The following is a 26241-nucleotide window of genomic DNA, read 5'->3' as shown; positions in this document are numbered from 1 at the left end:
GGATTGTGTCTGTAGCCAAACCACAGAACTCGGCTCAGAAAACATGTGACATGCTTAATAATGCAGTAGATAACAAACTAATTATTCTACTTGATTCCACGATTAATCACCAACGGGCAGCAGATAAGTGTGAAAAGACAAATGGAACAAAGCAGAGATGAGTAGTGAATAGAAGGGGCCTGCTTTCCTTGTTGGGACACAGGCATTTTCTACACCCAGCACAATACAAGCACGTTTCAGCTTCAAATGAAATAGGATTACTTTAGCATGCTTCCCTAGGCTGCAAAACTGCAAAACAAGTCGAACACACACACTCACGCACACACACACAATCTCACAGCTCATATTAGGTGTGTGTCTCTGCAGTAACCTTTCAGAAGCTGAAGAGAAAGGAGGATTGTTTTGGTAGTTATTGCTACAATAGCTTGCAGGCGCTGTGAAGGTTTTTTTTTAACATGTAAATGGTGTTTTTTGGTGCTCCTTAGTTCTCTACTGAAGGCCTTTCCTTTACTCTGGTGACTCTCTGTACTGCATTCATCAGATTGTTGTAAACTAAACACAGACCCCCCTGCATAGTTTGACATGTAGAGCCACTGACTGGCTGCTGTATTTGATGAGTTGGGAGTGAGAACAAGTTGGTCATGATGGGGTTAGCTCTTGGATTAAAAGAAGTGAAAGTAGTGAAAGTGAAATGGAATATTAAACTGATAATGCTTTCTTTCTGACCCTAAGTGTGCCCCATTTGGGCACCTGGGAGCCTGGCCACGAAATTACAAAAGTGTGTTTGTCACGCTCCCAGCGTGACAACATGCAACTGCCTGGTAACGCTGGGTTCACAAACAGAGCCTTCTTTGACTCCATTTGAATTACACAATGGTTGATTATGATTGGATAAAGAGCCAACATGTTAGTGTAGACTGAGACATTACAGCCAACGTTCTATGACAGTAGAACCTGGCTTTGACGTTACCACTTTACTACCATGGCACCTGAAAGTGTTGTTGTGCCCTCTACACTGGTGCCAGTGTGCCTCTAGTTTTCAGAGGCCCAGCATGCGCCACACATTTCAAGCAGTGTGTCAGAGCACCTTGACACATCAATTCTAAACTGAGCAGTCACTGTGACATCAGAAACGGTTTGACTGATACCTTCCAAGACCACGACGTAAAAATATAGCATTTTATTTTCCCATGAAAAATATATATATATTCATCATTCATCTTGATATATGGCTACATATTCTTATTCATTTTTTCTATAGGCCTGTCAATCATATTGCTTGTTGTTACAAACCTAAAACACAAAGTGAGCATTGTCTGTGTTGAGAAGACATACACACACGTTGAATAGATACATGATGGAGTGTCATTGTCTCATTGGTCACTGAACTTCCTCGACATATTACTGTCATTCTAAAATGAGCATGATATCGTTTCATTATTGTAATGGTGAGCTGCTTCAAATCTACCACCTGCAGGGCACCACGGAGGCGCCATGATTTAGAGGATGCGAGTCAGTCACAACGTCCACAGCCAGGGAGCCTGTACTGTCTGTGTGTATCGAATACTCACACTGTACATTTCAGAGAAAAAGGGAAATATCCCAATCCATCACATGTATATTTAAATGAATCCACTACATACATATCTAAATGTATAGGTTAGACAATTTTGTCAAGTCAAGAATAAAGCAAAATGACTTTACAAAGGGTGAGCCATGCTGTTGTTAAATATGCTTTGAGGACTATCCTTTACAGGGCTGATTGCTCAATTATTGTTCTCCATCTAATCTGTCTTCATTTTTAATTTGCTGTCCCCTTCTATTATACATTTCCCTTTTGTATTTTCAACCTCACTGTCTTTTCTGCATTTACCTCATGTTTCCCACTCACCAATCCCCCCCCCCCTTGTCCTTGTCCTGTGTATGCACAGTATTTCCATGTGAGCTCTGGTCTGTTAGTCAGGGTGGACCTTGAAGTGTCGTTTTCTCTGTCTGTGGAGACAAATGTCCCAGCAAAAGGTGCTTATCACCAGTTTACGGTGAGAAAGTGGGGCTGGGACAACACAAGGGGGAGAGGGGGGGAAAGGTGAGAGAGAGTTACAGTGTAGTGGGAAGGGAGATGAAGGGTAGGCTTATTTTAACCATCATCCTTCCTTAGAAAAGAAAGGGAACTGGAGACATAAACACAGTACTCTGCTGTTTTCTATTAATTCAGCTGTCTGGTCGTGAGGCAAGAGGGAGATGAAACCATTTTCCCTCCAAGTGACAGAGCTGAATGCTTAATCATGATTCCTCAGCTTCTGGAGACGTCCTAACCCCTCCTCCTCTGCGTGGGTATCTACTTCATGATGACTCAGGAGAAGTATCTGGAGAGTACGTGTACTCAGACGGCTGCATGCTTTATTCAATGTTACGCAGAAGCTTGATGCTGCATGAGTCAACTCATCCTGTCAAACAGAAATATGACAGAGACAGAGCCACAAACATCCACAAACTAATAATCATGTTTTAATATCATAAAAGCAGCACTGGCTCTCAAGCTCTATCTTACTTCTTCACTTCCTTTGATCAAAACGCCATCCGCTGCTTCGGGTACTCCATCTGGGGTTTTACTGGCCCAGTGTAATGTTTGAATAACCTGCTGCTGTAACACAATCATTTCCCCATACATAAGACGTGAAATATTCATTCCATTTTCTGCAGATTGTCACTTGATAAGGCTAACCAGTATTTAGGGTTAGACAACTAAACCAACTGTATAGAGAGGTTTAGCTTTCAGAAACTAAAATAACTAGCTCCAGTTGGGCGATTCATCTTTGACATTGAGGACAAAAACTAAACTCAAGGTCACTCACTTAGTTTCACAAAAAGCTTTCAGCCGTTTACCATGACCTTCCTCAGCTGAGCAGCATTGGAGCCGGAGACACCAACAAACCGGTTAAGAAGGCCGGCTCCATCAATGGCTGCAAACAAGACTATCTGGAACAGGTGGTGGAGAGGAGGACACTGAAGAACTATTAGCCGTATTGGATAACCCGGACCACCCTCTCCACCACCTACTGCAGGGACAGCGGAGCACTTTCTCCAACAGACTGATCCAGCTCCGCTGTCACAAGGACAGATACAGGAGAACATTCCTGACCTCTGCTATAAGACTCTATAATACATCACCTCTGGCCAAATCAATCACACAACTAGAACACCGCTACACTGTTGTCTGTTTGCTGTCGGTGATCTTTTGCACTACTGTTTAGTTTACCGAGTTAGTTAATTTAATTATATTTCATTGTATATACTGTGCATTTGTATTGTTATTTTATTTTCTTTATATTCAATATGTTCTACTCTGTTATTTTATTGTATATATTGTGCATTTTTCATACTTAATATTTTTATGTTACTTCGTTTGCTGCTGTAACAAACTAATTTCCCTCTGGGGATGAATAAAGTACATATCTATCTATCTAACTAAATATACAACTCAAATCTGAAAAGAAAATGCAGAAAAATGTTTTCATATACACACAGCATCAGGTGCGCCTGTGTCTATATGCTTTACTTTTTAAATTTAAATTGTATTCAATCACAGAAATCTAAAGCAAAGGCAACATTATATCCAAATAATGCAACTTTTTCCATCCAAGGTTTGAGGCTTGGTTTCTTGTGTAAATTGGTTTTGTTCATTTAAGCTTGACAATGTAAAGTGTCTCTTCAAAATGTTGCTGTTTTAAATGAAATATGGAGAAAATATGACAGTAAAATTGGTGTGCAACAGCATTGTACTGATTAGTACAGTACATGTACACGGGTGTGGTTTGACAACTGACTTTAGAGCAGTTGAAATGATTTTTTTGGACGGTTGCAGAAAAAGAAAGAGCCAGAATCTTTGTAGACCAGCTGCTATAATCAAACAACAAAGGGATCTATAACTGTCAATATGGATCATCAATGATCGGGAATTAATATCTGGAGAAAAAAACATGATCAGGGATCTCTAAATCTTTTTTCTTTTGTCCTGATCCGACCCGTGACAGTGAAATGATCTGAATCGTGAGTTTTATGATCCGTTGCACCACTTTAAAGCACTGATACATATTCACAATGATAGAAGACAAAAGCATTTTAGAATGACTCATAAGGTTAAGGATCATAATACTGCATAATTGCTTGTCACTCACTTTGAATGATCATATTATTTGTAATACATTATCTCTTTATGATTCTTTATTATGACTGAATGCTTTATAGTGTGATTATAAGTGATCATTGTTCACTTTAAAGGGAAACATTCATTTCATAACATTTTGCGTGTTGTTGTTGTCGATTAGGTTTAATGCTATCTATGTAAATCATACAATGCCCATTTAGAATAATTTATAATCACGTTATTATTATAAAAGTGATTATAAAAGATTATAGTTACAACTCTGAGCTTTACAACACAGTATGATCCTTGCAAAAAGAAAAATGTCTGTAAGTGAACAGCAGTTATGAAGTATTATGATACTTAAAGGTCATTATAAAATGCTTTATAATATTTTATGAATATTGTTATCAATCATTATGCATTATGAATATATATATATATATATATATGAGTTCTTATAACTATAGAGCAGATTGTAACGCATAAGTATGTTTATAATGCGTCATAGAAAGTGTGACCATAATGATGAACAGGTTATCACAGAGATGGTGCACTGGGAGATCCCAGAGATTTGGGATGAAATGTTTCTCATATTTCTGACCGTGTTCCCATAATGCCTCAATACTGTCTAATCATAAGAATAGAATAATCATTGTGCACAACACAATGCACAATAATTGTGGCAGATAATTAACACCTTGTTGAAACGTTAAGGTTCATACTGTGGTGATGTTGTACTTTACGGGCAAGTAGCACAGAAGTGTATCGCTCTGTCATGATGCTCTCTCGTTCAGATTCATGATATCATTTCTCTTGTCCTTTGCAGTATGATAAGTATATCTGCCACCACAGATAAATAGTCAATAGTAAATCATCTGCAAAAAGCACTGCTTTTTTCAGGCAGAACCCAAAAATAAACAGGGATAATATTATGGGATTCCATATAGAAAGGTGGCGGCCATCAAAGCCATTACTACCTATAATTATTGAACTGTAAAAGCCATGTGGTAACCCAGTGGTGGGCTGTCAGGGCCAGCATGGCCTTCTCTGCTGGCCTAGACAGAATCACAAAGTTATAGCTATTTTATAATATAATAATTTTTCATAAATACACTATATGTATTATAATTATTTTTCCCCATTAGCTTATTTTCTCATTGCACAGCTACTGTCTTCCTCAGTTGCTCTGCTTCCAGCGCAGCTTGTTTTAAGTAGAGCTTTTATCCAATCAGATTTCACCCTATGTTCACCCCTTAGGTTAAAGAAATCTGCCCGAGGCCTGCAGAATTACAAGTGAATCCCTTTGCAGTTTAAGTGAATGGGGATGATATTGTTGATTGTCATAGTCTTCAATCAATCAGATCTTTAGTTTTACATGTTGGGCGTATTCTTTGACGTGTCAGAGCCTGCTAGCTGGTCTACAAGTACGTGATTGGTCAGTGGGCTAGCCTGACATTTTCGAGCGGACATTTTCAGCCCTCAAACGCATTAAAACGTATTCAGGAAATACAACTGGGGAGGCTCGACTGTCTTCACTGGCGTCCATGAAATGAGAAGGACTTCTTACTGGAACTTAAACGCACGGATGTAACGTTACTGAACAACCGTGAGATTAAACTCTTTATTAACAAAGAAAGGAGGATGGACTTTGTCTTTAAATAGTGAACAGTAGCTCTGGTAAGTGAACTGCGTTTGTTTTTACATCTGCAGTAGCTTTAATATGCTTGTTTATATATTATTATTTGTACAACTTGTTTTTATGAATATGGATTTTTATTTGGTTTAATATGTGATAGGAACCATTGTTACGTCCTATGTTGCTCTGGGGACACATTTAGTCGGTGCACAGCAACGAGAAGACACGTGAAGCGGCAGAAGTCTATATACTCCGCGCAAAGTGTTAAAGTTAAAGTGTTAAAGTTAAGTTTAAGTTAAAGTGTTTAAGTGATCATCTTTGAAGATTCATGTGTTTTCAAGTGGACTCATTTTCCCTCTCGGTGTTGACAGACGAATAAATCCGTTACTAACAAGAATTAAGGTGTCGTGTATTTCCTGGAGGGAGTGATCGTAGCGTTACTACTGTGTTCATTTGTCTATTTAATATTGTTCCCTCTGATGTGAATAATATTTGAATGGCCCGTGCTCTTCAGTGTGTGGATGAATACGTGTGATAGCTCTGCAGGTTTTTTAATGCATTGTCTGTTCATTACGCAGCTCGTATTCATGTACAGGTATCTGCACTCTGCAGTTAGTGTATTTGTAGGTGTTGAGCTTAATTTTTACACAAAACAAATAATAACCGTAGCTGTGGCGTCATGAGGAGGTTCAACTGTAGTAGAACAGCACTGAAGGCCCAGGTATACAATGCACGGCCCGCCACTGTGGTAATCTATTATTTCACTGCCACTATGAACATCGAGCAAAATGAGCAAGTAATTGCATGATGTGTGTTCTGATGTTTCTACCTTTGTGAGAACCGCTGTGATTGATTAAGACGTGTGTGAGTTTAGGCAAAACTTAATAATTAGCACACAAAAAAGAAGAAAAAAAAACCATTCGTAATTCCTCATGATCATTCAATCAATCAAATTAATATTTACTTTATTTGGAACAAAAATAAAATGATTTGCAGTTGATGCAGTGAAAACATTAAGAACCAGGAAACCAGCAGTATAATGAGCTACGTCACCACTGATCTGTGGTGGACACACTTCCAGCCATCAGCTCAGGCCCAGAGCCATCACTGGATCCAGTGACAGGAGGGAAACACAGGCACTTACTGTACTTGGGCGGTGGCATCTTGTCAGGGAAAATACAATATACATTAGACACAATCCAATCTGTCCCCAGTGGACTGGTGTGTGTGTGGTCCTGACTGTGTATCTGTATCTGTGTGTGTGTGTGTGTGTGTATGTTGATGCAGCAGAAAGACAGAAAGAGGAGAGTCTCAGTGGGATGGCTGGGCGCTGGGCTGGCACACCGTCAGACAAACACACTTCATTACAGGCCTATTTACCTGATTAACTGGGCTACTTTATCAGCTGCACAGCACTCTGCAATACACGGCTGTCAGCAACACCCCGGCTCCCTAAAAGCTCCCCTCCCACACCCACACAAGCAGACCCACATGCGGTTTACAAACACAAAGCTGGACTCACTGACTGTTTGAATGGATGAGTGGCTCGCTCAGTCGAGGCAGCGCGTGTGAACTTAGTCTCTCGCCAGTCAGCCGACAACATCAAATGCACCCCTCTGTAGTCTCGAATTAATGTCACCTCTTGCAAGTTAGACTCAAATACGACATGAATGATCAGTTGTACTGGAGTTTTCCTTATGGGGGAATAACATTTGGATAACCCTTTCATGTAATGGAATGTAACAATCAAAAGGGAATAAAGTCTCGAGCTGCCTCCCAAAGAAGAGAGAGGACAAAGCCCATCTTCAAACATTATCATTACAGGAGGGTAATGATTTCCTCTCTCTTTGCTCTTTGTGGAACTGACTGCAGGCTATTTGAGAGAAAAATCATTTTCCAGCATCACTTTTTAAAGTACTTCTCTGAACTAAACCTGTAGGCCTGATTCAGCCCAATTAGACAAATCCCACGCAGCTGGAGTGCTAAGTAAGATGAATAACCTTTGCACACTCTACCAAATAATTAAAGCTCAGCACAGCAGAGGACAACAACAACAGGTTACAGAAATACAAGCAAAACATATCAATTCCACAAGCCTTATCATCTCAGGGGTGTGTGAGGGCCAACATGTTCCCTCAAACCATGTAAATACATGTGCCCAGTATATTCCTCTCTTCTCCTCGCCATGTGTGCCTGTTGGAGCTGCACCGAGCCAAGCCCTATCCCAATTCAAATCACAGGTAGGGCAGGGCTACACTCCCGGTCACAACCCAGATGAGGGGGGTCTATCAGGGCCAGGGCCCCGGCATCCTGCACCTGCATTGGCACTGCCTGGCTAGTGTGAACACACACACACACACACACGTTGTGTGATGATATTCATTGCTTTATCACATCATATTCAGAACATGCACTTCCATAACACACACGCGCACACACACACACACACACACACACACACACACACACACTGGCTCCCATGCTGGCACTACATCTGTTTGTGTGATAGCACAGGTGCTGTCGTGTCTCATGGGCGGAGTTAAAGAAGACATGCCAAACAGAGGGAGAATGTGACAGAGAGGGGGAGAGGGATAAACAGGGAGACCCAGAAAGTAAAAATGTCAAGACAGCAAATGAAAGGGAGACACAGAGTAAGGGGGAAAAAAGCAGAGATAAGAGACAGAAATGATGTGTAAACTAAACTTGGCACAGATAGCAGGCAGAAAACAGAGCAGACAGGAGCGCTGTTGTCTGTTAGTTGTCGCCTGGTAAGATCTTTGATCTCCTCAAACAGTCTGAAATATCTGTCGGCTTGTATTTTCGTTCTGGTAAACAGAGCAAGAAAACTGCTAGCTTTTTTAACTCCCAGTGGAAAAGAAGAAATTACACACAGCAACGTGCTCTGTTCAATACAAATATGATCATCTGGAGAATTTCATTTCTGATGATTCCATTATTTGAGTTCCAAAAATACCATTTAGTGTGAATAAGCTGAAAGCACTTCCACGAGGCCTGGGCTGTCTTAACTTGTAAAAAACAACAGTGGCACATGAGGAGGACTATTTGCATTTAGAATGTTAAATGTGCTCCAAGTAATGTCACCAAAACAGCCTGAGAAAGCTGTTAACTCTTTCTTTATATTCACTAAAATAAAGTGGGACTAATAACAATATGCTGTTTTTATGCTATGAGTAATTAGAAGGGAATTACAAAACATTCCTTTCCAACCAATTATCTGAGCATTGTATAATACAGCACAGTTTAATAGTGAGATCACAAGTCCCACAACGAAAGTCTCTAAATTTCACATTACTTATTTAGATTTGTTCATATTTTATTTATTGAAGTGTTCCTTTATAAATTCTGCAAATTGCCTCCCCCAACAGCAAAGCCTTCCGGAAATGGAAAATCCTTATTTTGTTGGCTCAATAGTATTCAAATATATTAATAAATATATATATATATATATATATATATAAATAAATACTCTGTAAAGCCTGTATTGGAATAAGCCAATTAAATATCCACTATGTATAATTAGTCATTTCACAATGAAAGCTCTGCCAAAGTTGCTAAAACTCCCAAAGTCTCAGAAATGACCTCATTGTATTAAAGGAGGTTTGTACAAATCCCAGACAAATACAGTGGTATTTAAATTACAGTACAAATATACAACTTAAAAATCAAACATGGAGGGTGCAGTAGAGTAAATAATACATGTTACAGATTTTCCATGTTTTTCAAATCACCTTTGCAGTTTGGAACTTGTTCCAGGCACACAGGAAGTGACAAAAAAATGCAACAGCAAAAGCTAAGTATATTAAAAGTGGACTTTATGGCAGAACACTTGTATTGGATTGCCTTATATTGCACAGGCGTACCTAATACAACGGCTGCTATAGAGATAACCTTGTTTTTTCAGATATGAGAGCTCCTTGACTTCAGGAGTTTAGTTAGAAATGATGACGTAATGTGACAAATGCCTCCCAAGAAAATCCATTTGAAGTATATAACATCACAAAAAAGTGTATGCTGAACTTATCAAATTATTTTCAACAAAGACAGACAGAAGAGCGTATTTACATTCTAGCATGAAGTCACCCGTAAAGGCCAATCATTGTAATGTAAATGTTTAACCTTTGTTAGGCTCCCGGGAAGAGCGCTGATCTCTATCATTTCACCCCTTGTCTCATCATACGAGCACACTTCTCTGTTGTACCGTATAGCGAGCTGCAGAAGATCAATAGCAAGTGTCATGTGTGAATACATCTCAGTGGCTGTTTGATATAGTCACTAGGGAGCTCCAGAGGCAGCTTAAAAGCACGGAGGAGAGGGAAAATAAATGGTTCTACCAGCATGACTAATACAATTCCATTCGTTCCAACATGTTGCAAATTCTTTTTGAGAAAAGAAACAAAGACCACATTGTTTCAAGCCCAACATTTAAAATCAAAGCAATTTCTTCATCTCAAGGGCGAACGTTTCCGAAGCAGACAACAATTAGCTTCAACAATATTCTGCTGTGAACTGGAATCTGAGTAATCACTAGAGAATGTAGACGCTAATGGAATCACACTCATTTGTAATTCAGAGTGCAACATCCAGACCCTGTGCTATCTGCAGATGATGTTGTCTCCCTGGTTTCACCAGACGTGACCTCCCATTTGCAGATTGCAGCTGAGGGTCAAACAGTGAGAATGACGGCAGGAAAAAGGTGAGCTGCTCAGCTCAGGAGAGCTCTGGAAAGTGACTGCTGAGATAAAGCAGGTCTTTCATGGGAACAGAAATGGTACAGAGGGCTGATTTCACTGTGGTGGAGAACAGGGTCGTATGCTTTGGGAATAAAAGAATGGCTGACACTAGCAGCCACATTCCTCCACAGGGTGGTCGGCCCCGCTCTCCGTCACAGAGAGAGAGAGCGGCACGGCAAACTGAGAGGGCTCTCGTATCGAGCTGCTGTGCCTTCGCACTGACCGGCGCTCTAGCTGAGGTGGTTCAGACCCGACCACAGAGCTGACCCACAACACTCCGCTACCACTGAGAAGATGAGGCCCAAAGGATGCTAAAATATAACAAATGAACAACAAATTCCATCTAAAACACAAAGGGGGTTGTTCTGCAGAACAAGTACTTGTGATACTTTAAGTAGAATTTACTGGTGCTGCTTTTGGACTGTTAGTTATTAACTAGGATTTTGAATGAAGTACTTTTACTTGTAATGGAGTATTTTTACATTGTTGTACTGGTACTTTTACTTAAGTAAAGGTTGTGAGTACTTCTTCCAGTAATGATACATAGTATTCTCCATGACCTTAAACTAAATGATTGTTAATTCATTTTCTGATTATGGACTACACAACTGGATGACCCTAATTTACAGCAATGTGAAATGAAAGAAATAAACTAGTATTCAGTCATGACAGCATCAGCAGCAGCTCACACCACACCTCAGGTCTCACTGGGTGGAGTAAAAATGTACTGCTGAACAGACTGAAGCGTAGCTCCAGAGCTGAGGTCTCTTGGCGCTCACTGAATGCAGAGATAGGACGTTCAGAGATCGATGTGTGGGAGGCAGCCAAACAGGACAGAGAGGAAGAAGAATGAGTGGATGGAGCGCTGGGGACAGATGACAACGTGTTGTTATTGTGGGTAGAAGGTCAGCGAGGCAGATTGGCTGGGTTTGAGTGTTTCCTAGTACACCACTATCTTCTCCCCTTTGTGCTGATAAACCAGCACGGGAGTGCAACTAGAATAGATAGTAGCGGTCCTGCTAAGACGAGGTTAACTCCATCAGACAGCAGCAGCTTCCTAACTGGGCTCCCACTGGAAGTTTAGCTCTTTCACAACATGTACTCTACATCACATACATTCTACATGAGCTTAATTATTTAGGGTACATCAACGAGACAGGAGGGACATGACTCAGTCTTTAACCGTCTACAACACAGACCTTTCTCAATGTAAGGTACATGTAGGTTCTGATTCTTCTTTAATCATTAACAACACCTTATCATCCCACTGGCCTATAGTCACATACTGCTGGGTGTAACATAACTCTCCAGATACTCATTATTCCTCCTAAAGTATGTTTCTCTACACACCTCAAGTTCTTAGGAGAGTACTTAAAGCCCTCTACTGAATGCCCAAAAATCTCTGTGAAATAGTGAAAAAGTGAAGGACAATCTCAACATACTCTCCCACAGCTCGGAGTGTCCCTATCTCCGCCGTCTCATAAAAGCTTAATGTGTCCAAGCTCTTAAAATCCAGACAAGGAGAGACCAATTCACCAGCAGAACCTTCCCCAACACAAAAACCGGCTTCACTTTTCCAAAGCCACTTGGCAGAAAAGTGAACTCCTATTAAATCTTTCAGCAAAGATGCCATAAATATTGTGAGGGACGTGTCCCAAGTCACACGTCCGTTTGTCTGCTAAAACAGAAGTATTGTGCACTTTGCCTGGAGTAGCTATTGTTAGCAGACATAGGCTACATCACTACCACTTCAGAACCATCTTTAGCATGCCAGAAAAGATACAGCAACTTTGTAATAACTACTCATTTAACAATCGTCAACATCATGCATCTTGTAAGCTACACAAACATATTGATAGAAGGTGAAACAGCACTGCACTGACCAAATAGATTTCTCAGCACATAAAAGGAGTACAGCTGCTGTGCCCTCTTTAAAAAGTCCTTTACTAAAAAATCAATAAGCCTTCTGACAAACCCAATATGATTTTAAAATGATTACAATAAGAGAGAAAAGACATTCACCAGAGAGAGATCAATGATTGGACAGAGGGCTCACCTCTCTCACAGGTGCTATCCCAGAAGCCGGTTCCAGTGCAGTCACAGACGAAGCGGTTCCATCCCTCCTTGCATGCACCGTTGTTCTTGCAGGGGTTGCTGTCGCACTGTTTCCCCGTCACCTTACTGCACGAGGACTTGATGCCGGTCACGTTCTGGGACTGAGCTATCTGCCGGATGTCCTTGCTGCGTCCGTCGATGAACAGATCCCGGACGCAGCCCACATAGCCGTAGTTCAGCATAGCGGTCCAGAGCTCAGTGGGGAGCACCAGGCCCGCACGGCTGTCAGGCAGACCACCCAGATAAAGGTCCCCCTCCAGGTCCAGGATCTCATTTTCCCCGCTGGCTGTGAAAGGGGATCGACGGCTGTTTACTGAGATGATGCCTGGAGAAAGAGAAATCCATTATTAAATACTGGCATACATAAATGTGGATGCCAACATGTCCTGTAATGTACTCCTATCATAAAGACTGCTGGGGAGTGAGATATTATCACTTGTGCCTTGCTGTGCCATGTTCTACTAGTTCAGTGAGCTGCCATATTTCACTCACTGGAGTCCTTGAAATAACGGAAACTCCACTGAATGACATTAAATGCCCTCAATGTGGCACGACTCCAAGAATGATATTTTAAGACTGAACAGAAATTATATTCTCAATCTAATTGTGTGACTGACATAAGCTTTAGACTTAAGTTAAAGACGGATTTTTGGTAATTTTGCACTTAGGAATCGGAGGTGCTGGTGAGCACGAGCAGCAAAGCTGCAAAAAGAGGCTGACAAGAACAGCTAAACTACCTTTGTCTGAGCTAAGATGTGGTCTTATAAATGTAAAAATCTAAGCGACTCATTTACGTTGTCAGCTAGTTAGAATAGAACACAATAAATATAATTCCACTACTGTCTGTGTAAGGTAAAGGTGTCGGGACATTAGACTCTCTTTATACTCCAAACATACCAAATCATTAGACAGCCAGACTCTATCAACTTCATATCCACCACATATTTGCTAAAATGGTTTAGTTCATAATTTTTCTCCCTACCGAGAGCGCAAAAAATAAAAATAAACATTTTAGAAACGTTTAAAAGGTAAAAAGGTGCGACCCGGCGGTATTGCGGCGGGAAAGCTTCATTTCTTTCAACCCAGAGATGGAAATGATCAAATAAAGTGGAACGACAGAAGCAAAGCTTGGGTTGGTTGGATGGAGATATTAAACTGAATAAGAAGGAACATCATCAATCAACACTGGACCGGGTCCCAACTGCGGGTCTGGGGAGAACCCACATTGGGAGTGTAGCTGTGGACCGCCCCCCTCCGATGGGTCTGGGGGTGGCCCACTGCAACAACTCTCGCCGTCCCCGAGCCTAACATGTCTCATTTTACTCATTTTTTGAAATGTTACATTGCACCAACACCAAAGCGACTGCACAGGGTTGGTGAAGTCCATCAAGTGGATGTCACTTCAGTACAACAACTGTAAAGAAAGGAAAGGGGAGTGACACAGCGCCTGATCGCAGGCGAGATATGTGACACAAGAACAGATGATTATTTTATATCAGAAAAATGCAGCACACTGACAACACTGCCATTGTATTGACCAGACGTAATATACCGTGGACCTGCAGATGGGCAACCAGCACTGGACCCGTCCATATGAGTCAGCCGTTTGTCACACTACAATTCTCTGGTTTGTCAGTGAAGTGAATGAACGACAATGCAGACTGGATTCTGTAGAGTAGCAGTAGGCTTCATGGTCATAGAAAGTTATGTTTACTCTTCAGAATTTATCCCGTCAGAAAATGATACTTGTGCGACATTCACCTTGCAGTCAGACGGAGAGATTCCAGCTGGAGATCTTTGTGGACAAGGGATTTAATTCACTTGCAACTCTTATTAACATTTCACTCGAGCCACAAGTGTGATTATGCCTGTTCTTAACCATCCCTCAGTCTGGTATCCTTATATCTGTCTCATTCCTCTTTTTCCCTGTGAAAATCCTACTTTCTGCTCTGCTATCACACTGGGTGCTGTGCTGGTGATTAATCAAAGCAGCGAGCTCTGACACACGGCTAAATTGGCTGCTCTAACCTGATATATAACACAGGCTGTAGCTCCGACTAACACACCCTGGTCCTCTGGAGGATCCCACCCTAATGCAGAGATTGTGTTGGGTTTTGGAGCTCAAGGCATCAGAAGTTTCGAACCCTTTTCTCTAATATAATCTTCTTCTAATACTTTCTGTGTATTTGGCCATGTTTTGAGGTCAGAGGACATAGAGATGGAAGGAAGCGAGGGGAAACAGAGTCAGTAGCTATCTAGAGAGAAGTATGACTTCATCCCCGGGTATAAATCATCGCTGAAATGAATATATTGAGGAAGTTTACGTCATCCTGTGGTTGTGATGCAGGAAAAGCTGATACAAGCAGTAACATGATTACAACTTACAGCTGGTGCGGTCCTATTGTGACAGCTACAGTCAGCCTGCAGTGTTATAATTATTCTCGGGGGTTTTCTTTATTTTAATTTCCATTAATCTAAACAATTTCAGTAGATCAAAACCAGTTGATAATTATTATTAATGTTGTAAAATGGTAATGGTGCAAGTTAGTGAAAATGCATACAAGTGAAAGTAAAAAGTAAAAATGATTTAAAGAATAACCCTATAACCCTAACCCTATATTTATGATATTTTATTTATTTATGAGACCTAACTTCTAGTTACCTGATATTACAAATAATAAATGAATTGTAGAATTTTAATTTTTGACGATGAACAATAATATTTAAGAATGTCACCACACATACTGCAGTCACTCCTTCACTTTTAGGATGTATCGTACAGGAGCAAACCTTTATTTCTCTCGGTTTGATTACTCTGTCCTCGTTTGTTAGTCACCTTGTCAGCTCTGTCTATGAATTCATATTCAGTCAAATGTCAAAGGAGTTGAGTTTCTTGAGAGAGAGAAGTGTGACATAACGAGAGCCCACTGCACCGTGCTGATCACAGTTCAACAACCTGTGACAGTGATGAACAGAAATGAAGTTTATATTTCTACTGTTGGTAAACTGTGTCCCTTAAAGTAGTTCATTGTAGTAAATCAGTGAAGTTTCAGTTTCAAAATGAAAACAAAAGTTCAGATTCACTACCTTCTCTTACGCTTCCATCCTTACCTGAGCGACCATCCCTCTGGATGTCCACATGGTGCCAGGCGCCATCATTGACCTTAGCCTGTGTGGCTTTGACCTTGATGGTGCCGGAGCCCATGTCCAGCAGCAGGTACAGTCCTCCGTCCAGCAGCTCCACCGCAAAGAAGTCCACCTTGTTGTTCTTCTGGCCCTTTGCGTCCCTCCGGTCCTGGGGCTTGCCGTGGGTGAAGAGTATCAACCCGTTGGGTTCGGAGGTGCGAAAATCAAATGAGATGGAACCCACGCGTTTGGTGTTCCATTTCGGCAAGGCCAGGTAGGAGTCTGGCGTCTCGAAGTTGATGGGGTCGAGGGTGGGAACGTTTTCGCACTTAAACACCACATCACCCTGGAGTTTCATCTTGGGGTCCACGATGCGGGCGAGGCGGGACAGTTCCAGCCGGATATCATTGTTCTTGTACACCACCTGGGGAAGAAATATATGTTTGAGACTCATATATGTATGCATAGTAAACACATGACATGTGTGAAGATGATTATACCGCAGTGGGATTTGTGTCTTAGAGGGTTTTCTTTTCCCTTAGTTTTTTTCACAACAGTAGGGGATGATTTGCCAGTGCAGTGATGGTTGAAAAAACATTTATTTCCATGTGAATGAATTGCACTCCATTACAATCTGTAATATCATTGCATCACACTCTGGTAATATTAGATATTGCTGATTCAAGGACAGCTGGATCGATAAAACTAATATCTTCTAAGGCGTGTGTGGCCCAATTTCTTTGTCATTTTCTATTTCAACTCCAATTTCTCCAAGATGAAAAGTTGATTGTACACAAATGCATCACTGTATTTTCGTGAGATTGAACACCTGCCGACTGAGCGTGAAGTGTGAGAAGTGATGGCTAGATAATCAGTGAGTAATTCCCTGTAATGTTCAAAAACAGCAGTCTTCATGAACACGGGGTGTATCTGTGACCCTGTGAGAATATACCCAGTATTATACCGATTCACCCACAGTAAATATGCTCCCACCCCCTAATCCACAGAAGTAGAAAGCAGCCCCACATGATAGTTAAATGCAACAGAATACCACAGAAAAGGAGAGTTGAATATTGTCAATTGGAATCCCTTGAGGCGGAAAATGAATGTTTCTTTTTTTTTTCCTTTCTGGAATATAGGGCAGTGTGTGCGTAGGAAACAGCAACACTGTTAGAGGGAGCACAGCTGTCAGCAAACAGATTTTACTGCTGTGGGATTACTGATAATCCTGGAAGATTTGACAGTAAATCAACACAGGTGACCCGAGCGCCACGGAGGACTGACGAGAGGGGGAGAGAGAGAGAGAGAGAGACGAGTTGGTGGGAATAAGGTAAGAGAGGAAACTGCATGAGAAAGAAAATATGTCAGGCGGCAAATAGAGAGGAAAAGGGGGAGAGATGTGGAAGACTAAATGATGTCAGGCCAGCATGTGCCACTGGCTTTCAAAACATGTTTGTGCGTGTGTGTGTGTGTGTGTGTCGCGGTTAATGACCATACTTAATCACCCGAACATGACAACAAAATACGTACGTAGCACACACATTGTCAAGCAATCAATCTACGGGTGAAGCAGCAGACCAAATTGATAAACCGTTGATTATTTTCTTGATTCATCAATGAATTAGTTGTTCCATAGACAAATCCCTATCGCACTCTCAAGTTACTGCAGCGGCACACACTTCCACTGACAATGAAAGCATAGATGTTTGGGTTAATCATGGTCAGTAGTCGCCTCCTCCGACAGACACAGAGTCTGTGTGAATGTGCAAGTTATTCAGCCTGAAATGAAGTGTGACACAGCCTTTTGGGGAAAATAACATTAACGTACCACAGCTGTCCGACACAGTAATTCATTCAGAGCTAAACCCAGCAGGAGTTAGCTTATGATTAATATCATCAAGCTCCATCATTGTTGCATTGTAATCAGAAGAGATGCATTATCCTTTTGCCTGCACACCATTTAGAATGCTGTCCAAATGAATTGAGATTTATAAAAGTAAGTTGATTTCATGGAGCAGATCATTTCAACATGTAAAAGGTTTCACAGGGTCTGTTGTACAGATTCCTGGAAGTGAAGTCCTTAACATACAATACAAGTTATATGCAGGTTTACACGTATTATAGCATTGCAGAAAGCAGAATATGCTTCCATCTGAGAATATTGACTATTTTTGCTTGAAAAATCAAGAAAACAACTAATCACTCATAAAGGTAGTTGTCAATAGATTTTCAGTAGATTGACTAACTAATTGATGGACGAACCTCTAGATATGAGTGCAAATGTGGGCATAATCTGGCTCATTATTGTCAATCAGCACAGTTGAATCTACCAAACAACTGAAATCACCATGAACATTGAATTAAAAATGAAAATGATATTTCTCAGAAACGTTGCAGCTGTAAACATTACTGATGTCTCTGAAAAACTGTTGTGTTTTTTTTTACTTCTGAAACCAAATACCTTGCATTCTACTTTTAGCAGGCTTTCAGACTACTCTTGGGCAAGAGAACTAACTGAATATTACATGAAGAGAAACAGAGGAGAAAAAGATCCTTTAATGCGGCTCACTTGTAATGTGCAGCAGTGCTGTGATGGCCACTAGTTCTTAGATGTAAATCACGGAAAGTTAAAAGGTACTGTCTGCAGTCTCTGTCCTGTTAAGCAGAATTTTCTATGGAAGGAATAGTTAGAGCAAACAGCAAACATATCTAGATTGATAATAGCATTGCAGGTATTTGTATTTTTGATTTTAGGATGAATTGTTCCTTTAAACTCTGTGACACAACACAACAGTCTGTTCGTATAATCACAGTTTGTTTACTCGACTCATGAAAACTTTGCTCTCTATCTTAGTTTTCTTGACAGCGAAAAAAATCGTACAAACTCTCTCAGGCAGTAAAATGTTATTGTGGGACAAACTAATCTTACAATCAGCCAGCTCCCGATCTGTTTTGGGATTATGATTTTGTCTGTTCTGCTGCAGGCTGATCAATATGTGAATCAAAATGATGCCATAAAAGAGGAACTGGCTGCTGCGGCTATATGTACCTCATCTCTTTGTTTGTTATGGCTGTGCTTTGCTACGCTATCCTTCGGCCTATCGGCAGCCTTATGGGGCCCATTCATAATGCACGCACAGGGGACTGGAACGACTCCATAAAGCTCAGATGGTGTATTGATCGGGCTCTGGTAAGGGTGAGGGGAGGGCAGGTGGGTGGAAGTGAGAAGTGCCCACGTACAGACACACACACACACACACACACACACACACACACACACACACACACACAATCTCCTCCCTAATCTACTTCAGATCAGTGCTCATGTCCTCTTGGCCCCAGCCACAGCTGCTGTCAGCTCATGATTTAGCCCCAGTGTTAATGAAGAAGAGGGGTAATTCCACTGAAGAGGAGAGAAGATGCACACACAAACAAGGTGCTGATGAAGCTTTGTGAAGAAGATCTGTACTTCAAAGACACACACACAGACAGAAAGTGCATACAGTGTATACTACTGTATATTAGGGCTGCAACTAACAATTATTTTAATAATCGATGAATCAGATATAAAAACAAAAAAGCATTAATTTCTAACCCTTTATTCAAAAACAGAACTGACAGTGCAAAAATCTTCAGAAAGTGCACAAACAGGTTGCTCGAACATCCCTGAGCTGTTAAAGTAATAATTAAAAAAATAAATGGACTAATATCAGGAGTGGGGTTCAGCGGGTTACCCACGCCTCTCGGTGAAGGGTAGACACACGCTGATCCACTCAGTGTGGCGCACGTGCAGCCCCGGACATCTAAGGGCATCACAGACCTGTTGTTGCTCAATCTCGTGTGGCTGAACGCCACTCGAGAAGCTGGACGCCGACCGCACGGGGCCGCGTAACTAGTTAGCATGCCGGAGTCTCGTTCGTTATCGCCCTCAAGTAAACTCTGTTAGCATTGTTAGCATCGTTGCTGTTCTTTGCACTGTTAGCACTGTAAGCACCGTTAGCTGCGAGCCACAGACTCAGCGGTCGCCATGTTGAGGCCCGTCGAGAGGCAATAGAAATGCTCCCAATGTCGTATTTAGCACCTTCAAAGGCAGGGTTGGTAATCTAGAGAAACTAGCAAGAGTATCATAGATTTAGATTTAGATCCAACCCAAAAACCCAGCCCAGTTTTAACAACTCTTTTCCAATGAAAAAATCATTTCATTCAGGCCAAATGAAATGATTGGACGGCTGACGTGACAGCCACAAAATCATTGTTTTTTTTGTCAGAACATTTGATGCATTGATTGCTGTCAGGATGTAATGAAAATTTCAAGTAAAATATTGAACATGTTTTTAAAGAAGATTACCAACCTTGCTTTTTTTTTGTTTTTTTTTGTTTTATAGTTTTTCATATCTACTTCTACCAAACTAAAAGCACAAGATTTAAAACCCATTGACTTTATAGGTTGGCAGCATACTTTTTGTTTTATGATTTGGGTGAAATATCCCTTTGATGTGGCAAAACTGAGATGAGAACACTGCTCAAAATGCCAACGTCTGCCTGTACTGCTACAGCTCCACCTTCACCTCCAGGAAAAGAAACAGCTGCACTCTTAGATTCAGTACTTCTCAGCAGCTGCTTTCATTCAAAAATAGAGATATGTATATTCTGAAACCAATTAGTTTATTTCCCTCCTTTTCTGAGGCCACTCCCAAACCACTGATCTCCATCATATAAGCATGCATAGAGTATATAAAGAGCTGAACCGAACTCTGATGTAGGTAACTTTACTGTATATAAACCAGTTCAAAATACATTAAAAAAGCCAAATGGAGAGACTTTCTGAAAGTCAATAAAACTAGTCATGTGATATTTAAGATTGACTGCAGATAGGCAGTCTTATATAAACACTAAATGTATTAATAAAACCAGAAAATGGTTAATTTTACATTTTAGTTTTTTAATGAGTTTAGAGGTGCTAGTAGGCTGCTTTTGTTACCTTTGGAAAGAGCCAGGCCAGCGGTTTCCACTGTTTCCAGTCTTTGCGCTAAGCTAACAGATTTTATATTTAGTTTGCAGACATGAGAGTGCTCTCTATTTTCATCTGTATTAAGTAAAGGTTACACAATAGAGCCACAAAAAGGCCTAAAAACAGGGAAGGTTATGAATCACCATCTGTTTTTAGTGGCACTCTTTCAAAAGAGTGTGACTTTTAAAAAAGGTTCTAATTTTATCAGCAGCAAAAAACATTCCTCTGATATGCATCAGTTAGCATAGGTGTAATGGTACTTCCTGGGCCACAAAATGTCTTTTTGTTATATTATATAATGCTAGGTTTTGAGTTGCAGAAGTAAGGATATGTATTTGTTCTGAAGGTGTTACCTAAAACCAAATCCTGTAAACAAGGTTTAAAGGTGCAGGCATTTCATTAGAGACTGAGGTTTGTACCCATCCATCAGTGTTTGGCCCTCTATCGGGACATTACAAAAGTGAAATCATTAAAAAGGACAGGGTGACATTTGCATTTGTATTGGAGGGGAAATCAAGCTTTGCCTGAACACACTGGTGACTAACACAAAACTGATGACGACATAGTTCCTCTCAAATGCCAAATGTTGGTCTCTTGCCCTCTCTCCTCTTCCTCTCACTTACTCATCGTTCTCTCGATCTCCGTCCATTTCAGCCATTTTTCTGTTTCTGTCTCCCACCCGCTGACATTCACCTCACCTGCCCCTGTCCTCTCCTACGTTCTGTACCTGCCCTTTTTTTCAATACTCTCACCTTCTACCCTCACATACTTCTCTGCTTGTTACTCATCATCTTCATCCCCCATGCAGCTCCTCCTCTCTCAGCAGAGATGACAGCCCATGCCCCAGCCGCCCCCACGGTCTGACACAAGGTGCCACTGCACAGCTCCAGTGCCGCCATGAGTGCTTAGTGACACCGGAGGGAGGGGCTGGATGGCGTGAGAGGTGGGGGTGGGGGTTGCAGGAGGCACCACAAACATGGGGCTGACCGGAGAGTGAGCGACTGCCCACTGGCCCTCGGTCACGTGACAGGCTGCAGCCCACGTGGCAGAACATGCACGTAGGCGGGACATGACATTCCATGTAGCCTTCGGGGGCGTTTGAGTGCAGTGGAGACTGAACGAGAGAAGGGTCGTGATGGCAGCACGCGGCATCTCTTTTGTTGTCAGACAGAAGAGGAAGGCAGGCATTCGCTCGCTGCAGTAACTCACGCATCAGCCTTTTCATCAGCCTTTTTTAAATCTTAGGACGAACAGAAGCCAATGTGCACCAACATTCCTGCTTCCGTAGCATTTGAAGCATTCTAGCCAGACATTACACACAACGAGTCAGACAGAAACACTGACACACTCTGATCTGAGCAATGGCCCTAATACAACTGAATCATTCCCTCGTTATCTGGGGATGTTGAATCCAAAGGAAGAGATGTAGGGGGCTGGAAAGAATGAATATGGTGTAGGAGAGCCAGAGAGAGAGGCGATGATGCATAGGGAGGACATGTAAGTGAAGGAATATATTCAAATATACTCAATACAGCGCTTCGAAGCGCACTGCAAGCTGGGCTTCAAGCAACAGCAAAAGAGATATTGTGAATGAATGGAAGTGTGGGGAGGAGATCACGCAGCCGTTCGTGAGCAGTTTGCATAGTCCTGGGTAGCAGCTGGCACCATGCCTGCTTAATGGAGCAACGTATGATGAACAGTGGAGGATCGCACAATACTACCACTACCCAACCACATGGTGAATCACCTCCATGATTCTGTCCACCACTCTCTCTCAAGGGCCAACTCAAAATGAGTCACACTTGTTTGGATAATAATGGAAGCACACGGAGGACACAACTGAATCTGCAGCACGGCCCATGATGAAAACTCTTGAAATGAATGCATTTACCTCCTTAAAGCTGCACCAAGCAGTACTTTATATGAACTGCATCACGGTACAAAACAACAAGGTGTCCAAAAAACCCTCTTCACCCTCACACCCTGAACTAACCCACCGGTGGGGGAGATCAAATACAAATTATTCGTAAATAATGTTTTTATAACTCTGTGTTCACAGATAAATAATTTATTCCTTCGCTAAAAAGTAATACTTCACTAACTTTAAGAAGAAGCTTCAATAAATCCATAGCCGTCCAGAACGGCAAATCAACAAACCCTCCCACGATGCAAACAGCTAGGATGTGAATGATCACAGGTACACAAAGTCAAGCCAAAGCTCTGTGAATGTTACCTATTTATTCATGGAGCCTCGGGCAACTGAACACAGGGATGGCTGGGCAGTGCTAGAAATATATGCACTATATCTGTGTCTGTGACAGAGGGAAAGGGCCACCGCAGTTTGAGGGTGGACCAGATATGCATTAGCCAATGTGGTAATGACTGGGGGAACCGCAGCCTCAGTCGAAACATAAAACAATGCAGACAAGGTGACTTTCTCTCAGCCCAAACATGGCTGTGTGTGTGTGTGTGTGTGTGTGTAGGTGTGTGTGTGTGTGTGTGTGTGTGTGTGTGTGTGTGTGTAACCTCAAAACAAGATGAGTGTATAGTGGTCTGATGGAAGCTAACTTGGCTAAATGAAAGGCGTGTTAGACGGGGCTCCACTGAGCTTGGCAGCTCATCACAAGACTGACTGTCTCTTGTCAACATTGAGAAGGTTGTGATGGAAGGAAACACGATGGAGAAGGCCTGAGACACATATTAATGTCCCTATAGTTAAGTTAAATATTATTTTGGTATTGAGATGCCACGCAAATATTATATGAATTTATGTAGCCATGATTCAATCAACTGGATTTATTCTCTTTGTGTTTAAATCAGTAAGTGAACGCATTGATGTTCAAAATGCTGTGTCGTTCAGTGCTGATTCTGATCTCAGTTCAGTATGTTCAGTTGGTTGCCAGTCCAACTTGTTCCGTTTAGCTCAGTACAAAATGAGGCTTATGAAAGCACTGTTCATCAGGCTGATGAATCAGCTACTTGTGACAGAGTTATCACCATTATTTCTGTGTCTCTTGTTGTCTTTTAATAAGATTCTGATCAGAAAGTATTGAACAGTTTATCACAAGATCGTTTTGTCATCTGCTGTTCCGGCGGTCATTAATGAACTGTAGTGCTCTAATGTACAGTAATTGTATTTGTTAGTGTTTCATGTGACTTTGTGCCACAGAGTTTGCAAACATTTTTGAGATGCCATGCAAATTAAAACTGTGAACTAAAATGTTTCCACGGTTGAAGAAAACAAGTATCTGGCCTGTAGAGCTTGTGGCAGCAAAATTCTAACTCTCATTGATTTTAGTCAACATGCTATCAGAATCTTTTGGATTGTTGTGTGCATCCAACATTATCGGATAGAGGTGAGAAGGAGGTGTTGAAAGCACAGCTCCAATTAACTTAATGCTAATGTAGGTGTCCGGTGCAAGCACTGATAAATGTAATAGGAGGCATTTCTTTGGTTGATATCTGATCCAATAGACACTCCAAACGGTTCCTTCACAGGATAAAAACATGGAGGAACAATTTTTATAGTTCTGGATTTGCCTATTTTATAAGATCCATTGATTATTGTCCTGTAATTTATTATATTCCTTGTGACCCTGTAAAACAGCAGTTTAGGACAGTAAAACAAACTTGTGTGCGTACAGAGGACCACATGTATGATCAACTCATATACAATGCCATTCTCCAAAATACTTCCTAAGCAGCAAGATAAAATCCCTGACAATGAGAATATGATGTGTACGTTCCAATTAAAGCAACGTTCCATACTGCAGCTCCTAAACAAAGACACACACTTGCACCTAAATAAAAGCATAATTCTATTTCGAAATCAATGCAGACTCTTTTACAGCTCGGAGGAGCCACCGGTCCTCCCTTTATTATTAGTACTTGTTCCACCATAAGCAATTGTGAGCAAAATGTAAATAACGGGGCACTTAATATATATATTTTTTGCTCTGCTCAAAAGCTAAGAGGGCCAGCCAATCTATTATAAACATCCCTAAACAACAAGGCTTTTTCCTATTTCATCATAGGCAAGTACTTCTCTCAGACTGCTGCCCATTGGGAGGCGTTTTAGAGGCACTTTCAAGCTGATACTGCAAATTACATGTGACAGAAGCAATTTTGGGATATTTTCTCACACACAAACTGTGTTATGAATTAGATTAGGCCAGGGAATATTGAAAGTCTGATACCTCCACTGCAAACCCAGCAGCTATAATTGATGATGCAATTTGATTTCATTCTCCTTTCCCTTCCTATGCTGATTATTTTTTTGTCCATAACTAAATCAGCTGTGCTGGCTAAGTGAATACTAAAGTGGTCTTATGTGGCTGCACATTTATGCACAACCACAGTCCTAAAACATGAAAAATCAAATGCAGATACAGTATTGGGAATGACCAACCCACATACTACACGAGTCATGCACCTGTTCACTATGTATTCATCTGAGTCGGTCCTACCTCTCGGAGGCAGCCCATGAAATTGTTGCTAACTGGAGATCCGGGCAGGTCCGCAGTGCTGGGGCTCCCACCCACGTAGAAGAAATCATCTGAGCCCAGCATGGTGTAGTCTTCCTGGGTGTAGCCAGTGGTGGTGAGGATCCCATCAACGGAGATAGTCACCTGTTGAGGGGCAACACATAGCCAAAGCCGAGCCATTACACTCTGGGATTCGATCACGTGCTGTGTCTAAAACACACTTCCTTCCTTGGTCTGCATTGGAAATGAGCTCTTTGAGCTTGTCTTTAGGTCCCACACTGTAGGTTGCTTTACAGAATCCTTTGGTACCTTGATGCGATTGTTTTGGACCAGACAGCGTTTGGATTTCGTTAATGGAATTTTTGCCGTAGGATTCACAGGACAGGTAAAGAAAATATGGCAGAGGCATATTTTCTTTATCTTTGATGGGGTAAGAGAATGGATCATAGGTTTGGTTCTGAAACTTCAGGTTGGGGGAGGGTTAGTACAATGTTCAAACCAAGGACAAATTGATTGCACTTGTCTTAGGTTTCGGGATTTATCTGGTAACTGCAGACACACACATATACTGTACACACGCATGTCAGACCACAACACACACACACACACACACACACACACACACACACACACACACACACACACACACACACACACACACACACACACACACATCTACACTCTTACACACACTTATTCTCACACCATCCGTCTCACATTCTCCCCTCTCTTGCAGACATCTACATCTATATATCCACGCACATGCAAAACAAAGGGAGGTTTTTCACACCACATCAATGTGCAAACCAAGGTCATCACTGTCAGACGGCAAATTAACCACATTTAATTGGACATGTAAGGGAGTAAGTGGATCAATGGTGCCATTCACAGCTGGAGTAGGCCACACAGGTGCAGAGGCTCATGCACAATCAAGACCCATATTCAAACACACTTTGAGAATAGCTGATGCT

At 41.5% G+C, this 26241-nt stretch overlaps 1 protein-coding gene across 1 annotated transcript in view; it reads right to left on the bottom strand.

The window, feature by feature from the left end:
• The window catches only part of nrxn3b (neurexin 3b), a gene marked incomplete at both ends in the record, with an annotated part of 276695 nt that overhangs the window by 186152 nt on the left and 64302 nt on the right, over positions 1–26241 (bottom strand). The window contains 3 exons of the mRNA XM_079179868.1: positions 12591–12974; positions 15761–16199; positions 25253–25414. Coding sequence (XP_079035994.1) covers positions 12591–12974; positions 15761–16199; positions 25253–25414 — 985 coding nt within the window. The remainder of the gene's footprint in view (positions 1–12590; positions 12975–15760; positions 16200–25252; positions 25415–26241) is intronic.

The sequence above is a fragment of the Pholis gunnellus genome, assembly GCF_910591455.1.
Source record: "Pholis gunnellus genome assembly, chromosome: 19".
NCBI lineage: Eukaryota > Metazoa > Chordata > Actinopteri > Perciformes > Pholidae > Pholis > Pholis gunnellus.
Note: the sequence above shows the minus strand (reverse complement) of the source record. Positions and strands in the feature narration are given on the sequence as shown.